This window comes from Suncus etruscus, chromosome 11 (genome assembly GCF_024139225.1).
Source record: "Suncus etruscus isolate mSunEtr1 chromosome 11, mSunEtr1.pri.cur, whole genome shotgun sequence".
Lineage (NCBI taxonomy): Eukaryota > Metazoa > Chordata > Mammalia > Eulipotyphla > Soricidae > Suncus > Suncus etruscus.
The window spans coordinates 1,765,174-1,782,539 of record NC_064858.1 but is presented as its reverse complement, the minus strand read 5'-3'; the positions used below and the strand labels follow the sequence as shown (position 1 = coordinate 1,782,539).

Sequence of the window (17,366 nt, the reverse complement as noted above, 5' to 3'; positions counted from 1 at the left end):
TTTTGGTTTTTGGGCCACACCCAGTGGTGTTCAGGGGTTACTCCGGTTCTCTGCTCAGAAATAGCTCCTGGCAGGTTATGGCGTTTACCATGCATGCTGAAGGACGGTGGTTCAAATCCCGGCATCCCATATGGTCCCCTGAGCCTGTGGGGCGGGGGGTTGATTTCTGAGCATAGAGCCAGGAGTAGCCTCTGAGCACTGCTGGGTGTGACTCAAAAAAAAAAAAGATAAGTACCATATCTTGCATCTTTAATACAGATACCTGATGCCAACAATAGAGACTGCATGAAAAATAAAACTGTATTGGCACTACAGACAATGACTTGGATTGAACAAACTACTTTGCCTGGAGCCTAGAGTTGGTTTTATGCCAGGAAACTTCAGGGGTAGGGTCTCCTTGTATTTAGGCCAAGGCTTTTCCTTTCCATGTCCCCCATATTTTGGTGGGCCTATGCAAACAACATTTGCCACTCTAACACCATTTTTACTGTGCTCCTTTGACTCTAAAACTTAAAAAAAAACACTTAAACTTTTGATGTTAACTTAAACTAATATGCATGTGCATAAAAATGTAAAAAAAATACTATGCCTTCAATGTTTAAGGAGTCATATAAATTTCATGGCTTTAGATTGCTTTCTGTACTGCTAAGAAGTGTTATAATGTACTATAATCTGGGGGCTTTTTGGACATAGTAATTGTACATGGGTTCTGCCTTATTTTTCTTAATGTTCTTTGACTGTAAGTTCAAAATTTAGGCGTCAGCAAGGGGATTTCTTCTGAGAACTCTGTTTATGGGTGATTGTCCTTCCACTGTAACTTTACCTTGCTCTCTTTCTTTGCATCATTGTTCTCATAATTAAAAAGAAAAAAAAAAAAAAAGAAATAGCTCCTGGCAGACACAGGGGACCATAGGGGACACTGGGATTCGAACCAACCACCTTGGGTCCTGGATTGGCTGCTTGCAAGGCAAACACGCTCCCCATCTCTTAAGTTCTTCCCTGGTCTGAGTTACACTGCTTCTTTCTGAACACACCCCAACTAAGCAACACTTGGCAGTTAGGATATCCTGACAACTTGTGACATACACTGTGTCCAATGTAGGTTCGGGTGGCTCTAATTTTGGTCTCCAGCCAGGAGTTTGAGGCTCATTCTAAATTTGGAAGTCTATATTGTCTCACACCCTGAGCCTGCCAGGAATGATTCCTGACGGCAGAGTCACTGCAGATATGTGCATGACCTGTGTCCCCCAGATCAAGTTCGACAGCGTGGAGGTATGTGTCTGCTGTGAGGTGCGGCACCAGCCTTCCGGCTGCAGCAACCTGGGCGAGACGCTGAAGTTGAACCCCCTGCAGGACGACTGCAATGCTGTGAGGCTCAGCCTGAAGGTACGTGCGGCCCAGTGCTCCCTCCTAGCCCACACCTCAACGCCTCAACCCAGCCCCACACCTTGGCTCAAGCCCAGTCCCTCAACCAGTCCAGCGTCCCATCCCGAACAACACACCTCTTCCCCACCATTCTCCACATCTTCCCACACACTCAGCCCCTGCCTCCTGCACCCACCTTGCTTAATCCCTCCTGCCTCCGAGCACTTGCCTTCGTGGCTTGTGTCTACCTTCATCTTCCTCCTTCCTTTCTTTAGTTTGCCTTAATAGATTGTGATGGTGGGGGGGGGGGGATTGTGCGCTCCTAGCCAGTGTTCAGGTTGGGGAGGCAACAGCGACTCAGTCAGACAAGCTGGGGGTCTGTGAAAGGATTCAGCATCGCGGTATTGCTTCACACTCTGCAGTGCCAGGTCCTGGGATACGTACGAGGAGTCAGAATCACACCTGGGCCTGGAGCCTTCTGATTCTCGTGCTCAAGTGTTCTGCTCGAATGTGCTTTCACCTGGTGGTCTGTCCCGTACCCAACTTCTAGGGAAAACATGGAGGAAAAAGGAAGAGAAAAAAGACACCCCAGGAGAAGTGAAGGGGAGAAATGGGGTCCCTGGCAGAGGTCAGGCTGCCTGCATCAGATCATTCTATGCTCAGGCCAGGGGTTTTGTACCAGGGCCACTGTTTCTGAGTCCAAGTCTCAGGGGACATCCAGGGCATTGCCAGTGGTGCTTGCGGATCATGTGGAACCAGAAAAACAGTCTTTTTTTAATGCAGGGCATGACTCTGACCCCATGCTCTCTGCTAAGCTCCTGCTATTCCTACATGCATGTCTTCCTTTCCCTGAAGTATGACTCCTGCCTGTGTCACCTCTCGGTTAACTGGGGCAGAGACTCAGAGTCCACAGGGACTGGTGGAGAATTACATTATATTTTGAATGACCCTGTACAAGACATTTTAGAAGATGGATTTTAGGATCTGTAAGGTCTCTGATAGAATGGTAAAGGAATTATTTAACTGAGAAAGAGAATTCCAAAGGGGGGTGGGGAACTATCCTAAGCAGTAGGCAGTTGCCTAATAGACAAAGCTGATTATTTAATTTAGTTTTTGGTTTGGGGTCCACACCCAGCGATACCCAGGGGTTACCCCTGATTCTGTACGCAGAATTCCTCCTGGCTGTGCTCTGGGGCCCTATAGGCTGTGGGAATCGAACCCCTCATTGCTAGGTGCAATTCAAGTGCCCTCCCCACCTTGTCCCAGCCCCAAAAAGCTGATTATTGGGTCAGGCGGAAAAAGGAACAGGGCAGAGAGAGGATTCCAGGTCGGGACCCAGTTTGCCTGCAGCAGGAGCCCTGGGTCCCCCTTCTCATCTCAATGTCCGAGGCCCCCTCCCCACCACTGGGGAGGACTTGCTGTCTGCTGGGCCAGGCGCTGACCCCTCCCCTCTGCTCCCAGGACCTCCTCTTCAGCGTGTGTGCCCTCAACGTCGTCTCCACCATCGTGTGTGCGCTGGCCACCGCCATGTGCTGCATGCAGATGGTCTCTTCGGACGTCCTGCAGATGGTGAGTGTCCTAGGCCAGGCCTGACCCCAAAGGCCACGCCCCACAACAGAGGCCACGCCCACACCTCCCAGACCCCACCTACAGCACCGAGGCCACGTCCCATGCCTGAGGCTGCCCCATGCTGGAAGTCATGACCACCACCACGTCAAGGCCCTGCTGTCCCTGCCATAGACGCCACGCCCACACAATAGAGGCCATGCCCACATCTGAGGCCAAACCCACACCTAGGGCTGGAGCCTGTGCTCCATGCTAGAGGCCACGCTCACACCTGAGGTCATGCCCACTTCACAGAGACCACCTACAATGTGAAGTCCATGCTCACATAGGAATATGCCCCCTTGCCTGGGCCACGCCCACACCACAGGGGCCCTCCTTGTCCAAGGCCCCGACCCCAGGCTGGAGTCCTCCCTGTCCACCAACTGGACTCTCCATCCCATCCTGAGGTCATGTCCACAAACTGAGGGTCCCTCCTTCCTTTCCCCCATGACTGCGTTTCTCCTCCCTGCCCGCAGCAGTGTTGTCCTCCTGCTTCCTCCCAGAGTTGGAGGCTGCCCCCAGATCTTGGGCCCCTTCGATGCCCTCTGTGGTCTTGGTCATCGTCCTATTCCGGGTTCTGTCGGGGGTCCTGCGGCCATCATGTGCTCCACAGTGATCTCAGTGCCAGACCTCATACCTGGGCCCCCCTCTCCCAGCCCTGCACCTCCAGAACTGCCTTTTGACCAAGGAGGCTTGTTGAGCAGATGGGCTCTGGGCGAGCAGGAAGATGCATCTGACTCTCTTAGATTTGCTCATTAACCTTTCATAATTTGTATTTATATGATGCATTGATAATGCAGAGGGCAGGTCACAGCCGGCCACTTGTGCCTCTCCACCCGGACTGACAGGATGGCATCTGCTCTCGGGAGGGGTGCGGTCTGAGGTCAGGAGATAGTGCTGTGTGCTTAATAAGTAATGAAGGCTCTCGGCTAATGCATGTGCGGAACAGCCTCCTCTCTTTTTCTCTTTCTCCCTCTCCCTCCCTCTCCTTCCCTCTCTCTCTCTCTCTCTTCCCCTCTCCCTCTCTGTCTCTCTCCCTCCCTGTCTCTCTGCCTCTGTCTCTGTATCTCTCCCCCCCCAATATTTTATACATATCCTGAAAGAAAAATAAAGTCTCTTGTGCTGTTTTTATTTGCTCTTCCCTGTGCTCCTGTGCGCCATTGTGGTGCATCCATTAATCAGGCTGCAGGGCCCCAGAGCAGCATGAAGGGGCATTGCCAGTTCCTCGACTTTAATTGCCTGCAGCCCGTGGCCTCGGCCCGTACAGCTGCACACAGCTGGCCTTGTCATGTTCCCAGAAGGCCTCGAACGAAGCGGCTCTTCAGGGCCGTGACCCGGCTTTGCTCGCAGTGTCCCGACTGTTGGTGTGTCTGGTGAAGGATTTTACTAGTGTTCTGAAAATAATCGCCTTGTTTTCCTTGAGCTCCAGGACTGCCACCGATGGGCACTCCTTGACTCTAAGGTGGGCTGACGATGGGTGGCATCGGGGTGGCATACGGGTGATTACCCCCCCTCCCAGTGGGCACAGCCCCGGTACCACATGCAAGCTCCTAGGACTGGTGGGTTTTGGGGTCCATAGTTTGCAGGTCTGGGCAGAAGTTTCGGTGCTTGTCATTAGCAAGCCGGTGATGCTGTCTCCATCATTGAACCTCCCAGTGCCTCAGTTTCCCTTGGAGTTCAAGCCAGAAAAAACAAAAGTTTTGTTTTCTGTTGTTTTGTTTGTTTTGGGTCACACCCAGCAGGGCTTACTCCTGGCTCTGTGCTCAGAAATGCTCCTGGCAGGCTCTGGGGACCATTATTTAATGTTTGTTTGTTTGTTTATTTATTTATTTTTGCCTTTGGGTCCCGATCAGCAGTGCCCAGAGCTGACTCCTGGCTCTTCACTACACTAAGAAATCATTCCTGGCAGTCTCAGGGGACCTATGGGATGCCAGAAAACAAACCAGAGTCTGACACCTTTTTTTTTTTTGTTTTTGTTTTTTGGGTCACACCCGGCAATGCTCAGGGGTTCCTCCTGGCTCTGTGCTCAGAAATTGCTCCTAGCAGGCTCAGGGGACCATATGGGATGCTGGGATTTGAACCACTGTTCTGCATGGAAGGCAAACGCTCCATCTTTTTTTTTTTTTTTTTGGTTTTTGGGCCACACCCGTTTGACGCTGAGGGGTTACTCCTGGCTATGTGCTCAGAAATCGCCCCTGGCTTGGGGGGACCATATGGGACGCCGGGGGATCGAACCGCGGTCCGTTCCTTGGCTAGCGCTTGTAAGGCAGACACCTTACCTCTAGCGCCACCTTCCCGGCCCATCCATCTTTATGCTATCTCTCCAGCCCTCCTCAAACGTTTTAAATGGGGCCAATTCACTGTCCCTCACACTGTTGGAGTGCCGACTATGGTTTTTCTTTTGTTTTGTTTTGTTTTGTTTTATTTTGGGCCACACTCAGCAGGGCTCTCAGGGGTTACTCCTGGCTCTGTGCTCAGAAATCGATCCTGGCAGGCTCAGGGGACTATATGGGATGCTAGAATTCAAACCCAGGTCCTTCCTGGGTTGGGAGTGTGCAAGGCAAACGCCCTACTACTGTGCTTCCTCTCCAGCCCCCAGATTTTAGTTTAAAAAAAAAAACTATGGGGGGGGGACAACTATGCACAATAGTGGAAGAGCATAGTTTGAGGCCCCCTGCCTGACAGAGAGGAGGAGTACACTGTGGGCCCAGCATGAGAACAGAACAGGCAGTGGGCCAGGTAAATATCCTCAACGGCCACTCTTCAGCAGTTCCCCCATGTGGAAGAGTCGGGGTTCACATGTGGGCAGACTCCTTTCTGGGAGAATACTGGGCTGGGGCAGTGAGGTCGGAAACAGAACTTGTTCTCAGGGTTTGCACAGGGCTGATTCAGGCCTAGTGATCCAGGTTGCCTGCTGAAGGACCAAGGGGTACCCAGAAGGGAGGGAAAGAAGTGGGCAGGCACTGGGGGTGGGGATAGCAGGCCTCTCTTGCCCCCTAGCCCCCTCATCAGAGGCAGTAACAGCAGCAGTGGCTGGAGTCACTTCCCCAGAGCCTGCCGCCCGCTGCCAGGTGACCCGGAGTTCCTTCCAGACCCTCCGTTGGGCACTCTGCTGCTGGGCATGGCCCCTGTCACAGGGAAGTCTGGGGCTATGCCCTGAGCGGTGACAGATTTCCCCCGTTCCCTTGGAGATGAGATCAGAGCAGTTCTGCATGACCCCAAGGTCGCAGGTGGGGGGCTACAGGCTCCCAGCACCCCAGAGCAGAGACTGCCACTGTCCCTCTTCCCCCACCCACTTTGGCCCCCTGTTCCCCACCATTCCCAGACAATTAGACAAGCAAAGCCAAGGTCAGCCCCTCCGCAAAGCAACAGAGGACAAAGACGTGCTCTGGGTACTGAGAGGATCCATCAGAGGCGGCCTCACGGGTGGCCTCACAATATTATGCTGTGTAGACCCCGCTGTCAGCTGGAGCAGGGCTGTGGAAAGGACTCGCTGGCCCAAGAAACCCTCACAGACCTGGGGCCAGGCTCAGCCAATGACACATGGAAAGAAAATCAGTTTAAAACATATTTTTCCTCGCATGGTACATGGGGTCGTGGGCACAGTTTAAAAAGGAAAGCGACAGCTTTTCTCTGAGGCCAGAGCAATAGGATGGTGGGGAGGAGGCCGCTGGAGTCGGTCCCGACTCCGCATATGGTCCCTCGAGCCCCAAGAACTCATTGAGCCCCTGAGCACAGAGTTGGGAGAGAGTCTTGAGCACAAAGCCAGGAGTAACCCCCGAACCCTGCCAGGTGTGACCAGCTAGCTTGCAGCTCACAAGGTGAGTGAGTCGGGCATCACAATATCAAGATTGTCCCCTAGAATGTTCTAGTTTCTTTACTAAGGGGGTAAGATTTGTGAAAAGCGATCCTTGACCGGAAGGGATGAGTGAGGCAGTGCCAGCCTAGGACTCCAGGGACGTGTCTCTATAAAAAGTGGGGATCCATGGAGGAAGTGAGGGGTTGGTATATTCTCATGAGTGACTTGGGGCACTCCAGCCTCCAACCCACCCCCCTTGGACCTGGGCTCTGAGTGGGGAGAGATTGGGCGTCACAGATGATGTCACAGGAGCCCAGGTGTCACAGGAGGAAGCTATGTGACATCATAGGGACCAGGGCTTCCAGACTCTGAGATTAGGGTGTACCCCTCAATACCCAAGGCTGTTCAGCAGGGGGGCAGTGTGCTAAGCTTTCTTGGCATAGATTCACACAGTGTCGTTTCTCCTGTAACGGTTTCTCTCCCCCTCTTTCCCCTTTCCCCTCTCTCTTACTCTCCCTCACCCTCTCTCCCTCTCTTTTCATCTCTCTTTTTCTCTCCCCTTTGTGTCCCCCAGTTCCTTCCCCACAGGGCTCTGTCCACCAGCCCCGCCTGCCTCACCCCGCATGGCACTATCCTCCACCACACCCTGGATTTTGACGAGTTTGTCCCCCCTCTCCCACCACCACCCTATTACCCTCCGGAATACAGCTGCACCCCCACAGCAGAGGACCCCAGGTGAGGTGCCACTTCCAGGGAGCAGGGGTGGGGGACAGGGGCGGGCAACTGGGAGTCACAGCCTGGAAGGGCCAAGTTAAAGTCCAGAGCCCAGCTCGGATGAAGCCGGGAAGGGCCAGCAGAGACAGTGGCTCGGAGAGAGAAGAGATAGAGATAGAGGTTGTCCTCTCTGTGTGGGCGGGCAAGAGGCTGTGTGTGACTGTGTGTATTGTGCGAGGGATGGATCCAGGGGTTCACACTGCAACGCAGAATCCCCACCACAGAGCTCCTTCCCAACCCCAGAACTGTTTCTTTTAGTCTCTTCAGGGTAACAGATAAACTTCGCTTCTAGATGATTCCATGAGATGAGAGCAGCCCCCACCATGGATGAGATCACACACACACACACACACACACACACACACCCCTACAAGGGCCTCATGCACCATAGCCAGAGAGCAGATGGGACCGGTGATAGCGGCTCCTGGTGTCTGGCTGTCCCCTCTCCAGGGTGACGGGCTCTCCTGTCTCCCCAGGGGCCTCCGGCTGGACTTGGCAGCCGCCACCTTCAGCTCCTTGTTCGACGCCACTCTCAGCAGCCCCGCGCGGCTCTACCCGGCTGAGCTCCCACCGCCCTACGAGGCTGTGGTGGGACCCAGCCCTGCCGCCCAGGTGAGGCCGGTGGGTTGGTCTGACGGCCTGCGGGGAGGCTCAGTCATTCAGAGGACAGGCTCAGGAGGGGAGGTGATAGCAGAACCACAGTTTGGGGGTGCACATATTTGGAGGCAGGGATTCCTGTGAGCTGTGGGTCAGGGCCAGGCTGAAAGGGGCGGAGAGGACCCAGAAATGTCCAGGATGCTGGCAGGGAGCAGTTCACTGTGGCCTGCTGGACCCCCAGACCATCAGGACAGTGAAGGTGTCAGTGGAGCTTGTGGGAGGGGTCTGGGGCCTAAAGACATAGGGCTTCACCCTAGAGGTGGCCACTAAAATCTGGCATGGGTTTGAACTAGTCAGACATCGGTTTGTTTACGGGTCCCTGCCTGCACCCTTTCCTGCCAACTAGCTCATCGAGCCTCCAAGCTGCTTTCCCCTGGGCCTGTTGATTAAAGGGGAGCCTGGCTTCCTGCGACTCCAGACACTCCTGACATAATAGATATGGGCCTCCACCCTCAGCTGCCAGTGTCTTCTCTGAAGCCAAATTTGACCCTGAGCCAGGAGGAAAGCGGGAGAGTCTTGGCAGCATTGAAGACAGAGCCTGTAACCCCAACTCTGCCCGTATTTATCTATTGATTGCAGGGGTTGTTGTTTGGGGGGGAAACCAGGGGCAGCACTTTCCAATGTTGCCATCCATCCCTGCAAAAGCCCATGGGAAGTTAGAGGAAAGGAAGGTTCTGGAAGGAAGAGAAGCAGGGCGAGAAGGCTGCCCTGAAGGCCAGAGCCAGTGCTAATGAGGAGTCCTGTCTGTTGGTTCGGGGGCTTGTGGCACTCTAAACGGTTCCGGTTCTGGGATCAGCCTTGTGCTCTCAACCAACTGGGCTGGGTGGTTCACTGGTTGGAGCCCGTAACCACACGCAGCTGAGGGGATTGAGCCTGAAGCTGTGCCAGGCCTGGCCCTCCCCTTCCCCCCCTGCTGTCCTCCCAATAAGCATAGAATGGGAATGCTGGTTCCCCTGCCTGAGTCCCCCCTTAGCAAAAGGGGAGCAGAGAGAGAATTAGGGGCCCCAGCATTAGATGTGAAGGTGCATATGAGCAGTGCTGGGCCCTTCTGCAGTGGGGATGTTCCTCTGGGCCCCCCACAGCCGGACCTGGCTGCTCCCAAGGGTCAGATGAGGCACAAGGGGCCAAATAACTGTCATTGCCACTACACAGACTTGGGCCTGCCCCCTGATCCCTCAGGAGACCAACTGTCTCCCCCCATGAGTCCCCAACTCTGTTCAGGCAGAAGGATTTAATCCTGAGCCCCCCAGGCAGATGGTTGAACCCCTGAAAGGCCAGGAACCAGCTGGCCTGGTTCTCAAAGCTGCTCGAATAAATACTGGATGAGGAGGACAGAGAGTGAGGGAGAGGAGGGAAGGAGAGAGGGAGGGAGGGAATGATAGAAAGAGAGGGAGGGAGGGTGTCTCAGCAAGCCAAGTGTCCCAATCGCAGGCCCTGGGTTGATCCCCACCTCGTGGTCTGCTTAACAGTCCCAGGAGTGATCCCCGAGCATGGAGCTGGGAGTAGCCCCTGAGCACTGCTGGGGGTGCCTCCCTCTGACAATCAGTCTTTCAAGTGAGCCTTCTGAGTCTTGCCCCCTTGTGTCCCTCCACAGAGAACTGGTCCAGATCTGCAGAGGATGGACTCCAGCTCCCGGGGCCAGGGCTCCACAGCCGGCCTCAGCGCCCAAGGTAACCCTGACACTGTCCGTACCTGATTTCCTGCCCGGCTCTGAGTTCCTGATTCCCCTTGGGGTGCTTCCTTTGCCTGTCTTCCTTCCCATGCCTTAAGAGGATGGGATGCCACACACTAACTCCTTCCTGCCTGCTCTCCTAAGCCACGCCACATACTTTTCTGGCTCTGGGGGGCTGGGAATTCTCCCCGAAGATGCCTCTCAGGTTCTGAGACTGCTGGGCCTAGCTGATGCCACTTGGGGTTCTCCCTGGCTCACCCCAGTTCAGTCCCAGGATCACTGCCCCCACTTTCTCATCTAGGAGTGGGGTTACCTGCCCCCCCTGCCTTTTCCACACCAGGGTGTCTGTCACCTGATCAGTATTTCCCACCACCCTGAGAGTTGACAGTCAGTGGGTCCAGAGGGAGAGCACAGCGAGGAGTGTGTTTACCTTATATGAGGCCAACCTGGGTTTGATCCCTGACATCCCAGAAGGTCCCCCGAGCCTGCCAGGAGTGATTCCTGCGCACAGAGCCAGGAGGAGCCCCTGAGCACCACTGAGTGTGGCGCAGAAAACAAAGCCATGAGCATGTGCTTGGGGTGTGGACACCCCTGACTCTATATCCTCTCCCTCCAGCACTGACCGACCACGCCAGCCTTGCAGGGTCCGAGCATCCCTGCACCCCAGGCCCCAGCTGTCCAGTCCTTGATGGCCCTTCTAGAGCACCCCCACTCCTGATGACCACCCATCGCCCAGGCTGCGTGTCCCCCAAGGAGAGGGGCCCAGACACACGGGCACAGAGGAGTCCCGGGAGAGTGACCCGCTCGGCCAGTGACCCCACTTCCTGCGTGAACCATGGGGCAGGTATGACGGGCCCAGTGGTGCTACTCGGCCACCAGGTCACTGGCGAGAGCTGGGGGTGGGGCAGGTCAGCCAGCAGCATTTTCGGGTCAGGCTGGGACCAAGCAATGGTCAAAGAGTAGCTCAGAGATACTCCTGCGGGTCCATGTGTAGGGCGTGGGATTTCTCTCAGTGTACATCTCTGCTCCCCACCCAGCATTCGACTTTCTTTTTTGGGGGGGGCCACACTCGGCGTCACTTGGGTTACTCCTGATTCTGTGCTCAGAAATTGCTCTGGCAGGCTCCAGGGACCATAGGATATGCCGAGGATCGAACCCGGGTCTGTCCCTGGTCATTCGTGTGCACCCAAACACCCTACCACTGTGCTATCGCTCTGGTTCCAGCACTAGACTTTTTTTTTTGGTGTTTGGGCCACACCCGGCGGTGCTCAGGGGTTACTCCTGGCTGTCTGCCTAGAAATAGCTCCTGGCAGGCATGGGGGACCCTATGGGACACCGGGATTCGAACCAACCACCTTTGGTCCTGGATCGGCTGCTTGCAAGGCAAACGCCGCTGTGCTCTCTCTCCGGGCCCGATGGATGGTTTTATTTTTAAAGAAAACTTGTAGTTTTTGTTTTTGTTTGGGGGCAATACCCTGTGTTGCTCAGAGGTTAAACTCCTGCACTCAGGAATTACCCCTAGCATTGCTTATGGGGTGTTGGGGATCGAACCCCAAAAAGATTTTTTGTGGGTTTTCCTCATAGGCCTCAGTCCCCCAAGTCCAAGAGAGATGAGCAGATCCTATCATGCCTCAGTGACTGTCCACGCCGGCCTCATCAGGCCTGTCTCCTCATTCTCTCATTCATCTGGACTTGGGGACTGCCTTGCTAGGGCTGGAACTGGGTGACCCTCACAGAGCCCACCCAGACCAGTCTCTGGGTTCTGGGGTCCCTGGACTCTGGGCAATGCCTCTCATTTAGCTGAGGGCCCAGTCGGGACCACACAGGACAGAAGCTGAGCTAATCCCTGTCTCTCTCCTCTAGCTGGCCTACGTCGCTCTGTTACCTCGTCCTGTACACCCCAAGGGCCCCAGGATGCTAGGAAATCCCGTGAACGCTGCAAGCTGGACTCTGCCTTCCAGCCACTGGCCAAGGAGCGGCCATGTGCCATCACAGACAGCCCAGCCTACGCCACAGATGCGCGGGTCCTGGTGGCGAAGTTTCTGGAACATTCCAACTGCGCCCTCCCTCCTGAGGTGCGGCATGTGGTGGGCCCCGTGGGCCCAGCCGTGCCCCCAGAGGAGCAGCCCGTGGACGAGGCCCTGCTGGGCATGGGGCTTCTGGACCATGTGTGACCCCAGACCCACCAGTTGGGACGCAGAGGCGGTCACCCCTCAAACCACACAGTGTTTGGGGCCCAGGCAGGCACGTTTCTTCTGGGGCACGGCTGATACTACTTCCAGGTGGTTTCAGTGAGTGCAAGAAGGGATTCGGCCCCCCAGGAGTATGTGTGAGGGCCAGTGGTGGCTGATCTGGGTGTCTCCCCGCACCCCGGCTGTGCTGATGAAAGAGGACAGTGCTCAGCAAGGACCCCTCCTTTCTGTCAGCCCCAGAGGGACCCTTCTGGGGAGGCAGGCCTGGCACCCCATCACACCCTCTAGGTGCTCCCCACTTCCTCCCACTGCTCCCTCACTGTTTTTGTTATCCAACTCAGCCTCAGTGAACCCCCGGGTACAGGCCTTTGACACCCTGAGTCCCCCTTCCCTGGACCCAAGGGTCCTGCAGCACTTTCAAGCCAGCACAGGTCCAGCCTCCCCGTGTTGACTGCCTGGGTCCCCCAAATCCTCCTGATCTGGCAACTGAAGAGGCAGGCGCTTTCTAGCAAGGGATCCGAAGCAGAGCGGGGTTGCCAGTGCGGGGGGTGTCCAGCTTGCTGGCCGTCCCGCACCATCCACAGCTGCTTCGTACTAAGGCCCCCAGTGGCAGCCATATGGGTCCTCCTTCTGCCAGCTCTCTGCGTGCACCTTGGTGTGGTGTGTGCAAGAGTATGTGTGAGAGAGAGCTTGTGTGTGTGTGTGTGTGTGTGTGTGTGTGTGTGTGTGTGTGAAAGAGAGAGACAGACAGACAGACAGACAGACAGATGCAGGACCTGAGATGAGGTGTGATGACCAGTAGTGTGGCTGGGGCGTAGAAGGTGACAGCCAGGGCAAGGCTTAGTACTTCTGCCATATTTCCGGTCATTGCTCCAGGACGATTGGAGTGGGTTTTTGGATGGTGACCAGGCCCTTCCCCCGGGGAAGGGGGGCTACCTGAGTACTTTATCCAGACCTTGACAAAGTCAAGGAAACTTGGTCCTGAGGGGCTTTTTGCCCCTCAAGTTACGTTCCCCCCCCCCACACACACACCGGGCACCTTTGCAAGCAAAGTTAGAAGATGGACATTCCAGTGCCCGGCCAGGACTACGCCAACAAAGTTGATTCCTTGGTGGGAGTAGGGGAGAGGATGGTCTGAGCTTTGCAGTGGCAGGTGTGGTTGCAGCTGGTGGTCTTCAGGGGAAGGGAGTCCCTTATCTTGGGGGTCGTGGCTGGTCACTGGGTCTCCGTAAGCAGGTTTGAAGCAGGGAAGAGGCTGGCGCGTGTCCTCAGGGCCTAGACCCCACTTCCCTGCCAAAGTCCAAGTTCTGGAACTTTCTCTGTCCTTCCCACATCCTCCCTGTTTTGTCTTTTGCCTTGCTAGTGGCTGGATCTCATGGGGAAGGAATCAGTGCCCAGTTATGGTCTTTGGTCTACCTGTCTCGGACTGCAGCAGGAGGGAAGTGCCCAGAGAAGCACTAGGACTGGGCCAGGACTCAGAGCCCCCAAATCCTGGGTCTTCAGCCCTGCTGGACCCAAATGGGGAGCATAGGAAAAAAGCCTCCCACGAGGAAGGGTGGTGTGTGTGTGTGTGTGTGTGTGTGTGTGTGTGTGTGTGTGTGTGTGTGTATGTGTGTGTGTGTGCGTGCCTGCCATGCTCAGTGTTCCCAGGCTTCCAGCTGGTCAGATCCTCAGGAATGACTGCCCCCCCTTGTGAGTGATTGATCCCACCCATGAGAATGTCCCTGCTGTGAGAATGTCTGACCCCACCTAGGGTTGACAGGCCCTGCCCATTATAATATCTGACCCCACCCACATAAAATGTCTTTCTCTCCCAGTTGACTGGCCCTGCCCACCGGAATGTTTAGCTCCGCCTATAAGAATGTCTAGTTTTACCCACATGGTCTCTGGCCCCGCCCACAGGAGTTTAGCTCAGCCCATACGATGACTGGTCCTGCCCATATGGTGTCTGCCCCTCCCACATGGTGACTGGACCACCCAAGGAATGGCAGCTCCGGCCATAAGATGACTGGCCCCGCCCACAGGAATGTCAGGCTCCTCCCACATGGTGACTGGCCCCGCCCACATGAATGTCTGGCCCCAATGGATGATAGCCCTGCCCATATGATGACTAGTTCTGCCTATATGGTGACTGGTCCCACCCACAGGAATGTCTAGCCCCGCCCACTTGGTCACTGGCACTGCCCACGTGAATGCCTGACCCCTCCCAGGAGTGACTGGCCCCACCCACCACCATTTAGCTCCGCCCACGTGTCTGGCCCCACCCAAGGTTGGCTGGCCCTGCCCACAGAAATGTCTAGCACCGCCCACATGGTGACTGCCCCGCCCACACGAGTGCCTGGCCCCTCCCACATGGTGATTGACCCCGCCCGTGTGAATGTCTGGCCCCTCCCAGGGTTGACAGGCCCCACCCAAGGAACGATGGCCCCTTCCACAGGAGTGTCTGGCCCCTCGCAGGGGTGACTGGACCCCACGAGGGCACTTCTCCGGCCCCGCAGGACTGTCCACCCACTCCCTGCCGGCCTTTGGGAAGTCGCTGCTGGGCCTCTTCTGTCCTGCAGCTCCCACCGTCCGGGTGGCGGGTGGCAGGTGGCAGAAGCACCTGCAGCCCACGAGGCCCGTGTACACGTGTTGCTGTCCCGCCAAGTGTTTTCTTAACGGTCCATGTTTTAATAAAAACTGTTTCTGGCTGCCCGGCCGACTCAGGGTCTGCAGGGCTCTGGATTTCCACGGAGGCTCATGGCCAGGCTACCTGGACGAGGATGGCAGAGACACAGGCCCGGTGGCCCTATTCGCCCTTGGCCCGTGTGTTTCTTCCACCCTGGGTTGGAGCAGGGAGGGGAGGTTCCGAGTCTGGGTCCTGCTGGGTAAGGGGGACGCAGGCCGGCGAACAGTGGCCCAGTGGACCTGTGAGTCTCCACCTCAGGTTTACTGGTGCCACCAGTGAGTCTCCCTTGGGGCAGGACCATGTCCGGCCTGATCCCCACACCGCCCAACCAGGCTCCCAACCAGCTGGACTGGATGGAGGCAGAGGGGCTGCTCACTGCAAGGCCTGGCCACCAGGTTGCCCTGTTTCCGGCCTGCTTGTGTTCGAGGCTGGGAGGCTGGGGTGTGGAAGGGGCCTCGTGCCCACGACCCCACCCCAGAGGTGACCTAAAGAAACGGCACCGGAGCGGTCCCACGGTCCTTTATTGAAGGCGACAGTCACAGGTGCAGTCGTGGGCCCACCGCCCCGCAGAACCCCACAGGACCCCGACCCCTGGGCAGCCCCACAGGTCCCTTCACAGCCACAGCCCGAGGCTCTCGGCTCCAGGGAGGACGGACACACGCCACACAGACCGGACGTCTACACACGGACACACCACCGGGCGTCGACGGACCACACGCACTGCATCACCCCACGGACACGCCCCATCTGGCCAGGGCCGGCAAGGGGAATGGGGCACGGGGCCAGGGGTCGCCTCCGGGGACGCCGGGTCGGGTTGGGTCGGGTCCTGCAGCCTCTGGTCTTGCTCAGCTGTGGGGGGCCTTAGATGTACAGTGGGGTCTCCTGGCCAGTAAGGAGCCTGAACATAGCAGCAGGCATGGTCTTCATGTGAATCTGCAACGAAAGGAGGGATGGATGAAGGCCCTGCTTCCCCCGTCCTTCACCAACAGCAATGGACATTCCAGAACATTCCAGAAACTAGCTGGAAGCAGAGATGACTGGGTCTGTCCACCAGGAGAGAAATCGGAGCGGGTCCCCTCCTGGGCAGGCGAGGGGCTGTGACCCAGGCGGGCGGGTCCCCAACTCGCATATAAAACCACCCTCCACATCAGCAGAGGGGACAGCAGATGGGACAGGAGTGAGGGTCTGTCTGCACACGGCTTTACTGGGACACATGACCCCACCTAGGTCTCCAGCACAACCCCCCATCCTCGGTTAGGGGAATGCCCTGGCCAGCTGCACCCAGGGAGCCATCCGTGGGTCAGAGGTCACAGCCGTGGGGCAGCCTCACCTCCCCCACCGAGTTGGACAGCGCCTGCACGATCTTCTCGTGGGCCGTGGCCACCACGCTCTGCCCGTTGATCTCGATGATGCGGTGACCCACTCGGACGCCCCCTCGCTCCGCGATGCCCCCGCGCATCAGGCTGCAGATCTGAGACAAGGGCTGGGTCAACAGGGGACCTCCCCTACCCAGAGCTGTCCCTGGGCCACAAAAACATGGGGGGGGGGTGAGAACAGAAGGAGGGAGGGAGAGGAGAGGGAACTGTGTGCGTGTGTGTGTGCAAGTCTGTGAGTGTCATGGTGTGTGTAGGCATATGGATGTGAGTGTGTGTGTGTGTGTGCGCGCGCGTGTCAGATGAGGGGGTGTGAGCCCGATTGACTTACAATGCCGTTTTGCACGCTGAAGCCCAGCTGGTACTTGAGGTCCGGCCGCTTGATGAGGACGGTGGTGACAGGTGGGCAGCTGACCAGGCTCAGCCTGACCTGCGTGTGCTGCTTCAGGCCCTGCAGGGGGCACAGCCACCTCAGCGCTGTCCCTGGCAGGGCCCTGGACCCTCCCGCACAGCCCCAGAGGCTCTCTAACATGGAGAGTCGCTGGGCAAGGAGTGTGACTTTGGGGAGGGGCCGTGTGGGCCCGAGCTCAAGCCAGAAGGGCCCCAGGGAGGGTCAGTCACAGGGGGGCAGGTGGGTCATCACGGGCCAGAGGGGTTGGTGGCTCTGATAACCGGGGCAGGGTCTCGGTTTCAGCATCCCATAAGAACCATGCGGAGTGGGTTGAGCTCAGTGTCCACATTGGAGGGCAGTAGGGGAGAGGCAAGAGGGGCTGGTCACTAATCTGGTTTCTAATCTAATCCCGGCACCAGCTCTGGAGGGGACAAAGTGACCCCCATGTCCCCTCAAAGGTGGCTGACCAGGAGACCCCAGGACCACAGTACGGGGAGGGTCCAGGCTGATGGGATTCTGTGCTACCAACTGGGCTCCCACAGCTATCAACTGTCCGCCTGTTCGTCTGTCCACCTCTTGTCCATTCGTCCTTCCACCCACCCATCTGTCCATCCATTCATCTGCCTATCCATCCACCCATTCATCAATCTGTCCATCCATTTATCCACCATTTATCCATCTCCTGCCCATCTGTCTGTCCATCCATCCATCCACCCACCCATCCATCTCCTGCCCATCTATCAGTCCATCCGTCTATCCAATCATCTGTCTTTCACTCATCTGTCTGTCCATCCATCCATCATTCATTCGCCTGTCCGTCTAATCATCCATCCTTCCATCCATCCTTCTGTCCAAATCCATCTGCCCATC

At 56.6% G+C, this 17,366-nt stretch overlaps 2 protein-coding genes across 4 annotated transcripts in view; one reads left to right on the top strand and one right to left on the bottom strand.

Annotated features, from left to right (window-relative positions):
• The window catches only part of ENTREP2 (endosomal transmembrane epsin interactor 2), a 117,527-nt gene extending 104,696 nt beyond the window's left edge, over nt 1-12,831 (top strand). The window contains exons 4-10 of one of the 2 annotated variants that reach the window (XM_049782701.1): nt 1,252-1,386; nt 2,827-2,934; nt 7,344-7,504; nt 8,020-8,155; nt 9,795-9,870; nt 10,489-10,716; nt 11,736-12,831. In XM_049782701.1, the coding sequence (XP_049638658.1) occupies nt 1,252-1,386; nt 2,827-2,934; nt 7,344-7,504; nt 8,020-8,155; nt 9,795-9,870; nt 10,489-10,716; nt 11,736-12,046 (1,155 nt within the window). In that variant the 3' untranslated portion in view covers nt 12,047-12,831. The remainder of the gene's footprint in view (nt 1-1,251; nt 1,387-2,826; nt 2,935-7,343; nt 7,505-8,019; nt 8,156-9,794; nt 9,871-10,488; nt 10,717-11,735) is intronic. The other variant, XM_049782700.1, reaches the window with a different exon arrangement.
• Nucleotides 12,832-15,235: 2,404 nt separating this feature from the next.
• The window catches only part of APBA2 (amyloid beta precursor protein binding family A member 2), a 55,535-nt gene continuing 53,404 nt past the window's right edge, over nt 15,236-17,366 (bottom strand). For both annotated transcript variants that reach the window (XM_049782675.1, XM_049782676.1), the window contains 3 exons: nt 16,437-16,556; nt 16,063-16,203; nt 15,236-15,665 (listed from right to left, as the gene is read on the bottom strand). In XM_049782675.1, coding sequence (XP_049638632.1) covers nt 15,594-15,665; nt 16,063-16,203; nt 16,437-16,556 — 333 coding nt within the window. In that variant the 3' untranslated portion in view covers nt 15,236-15,593. The remainder of the gene's footprint in view (nt 15,666-16,062; nt 16,204-16,436; nt 16,557-17,366) is intronic.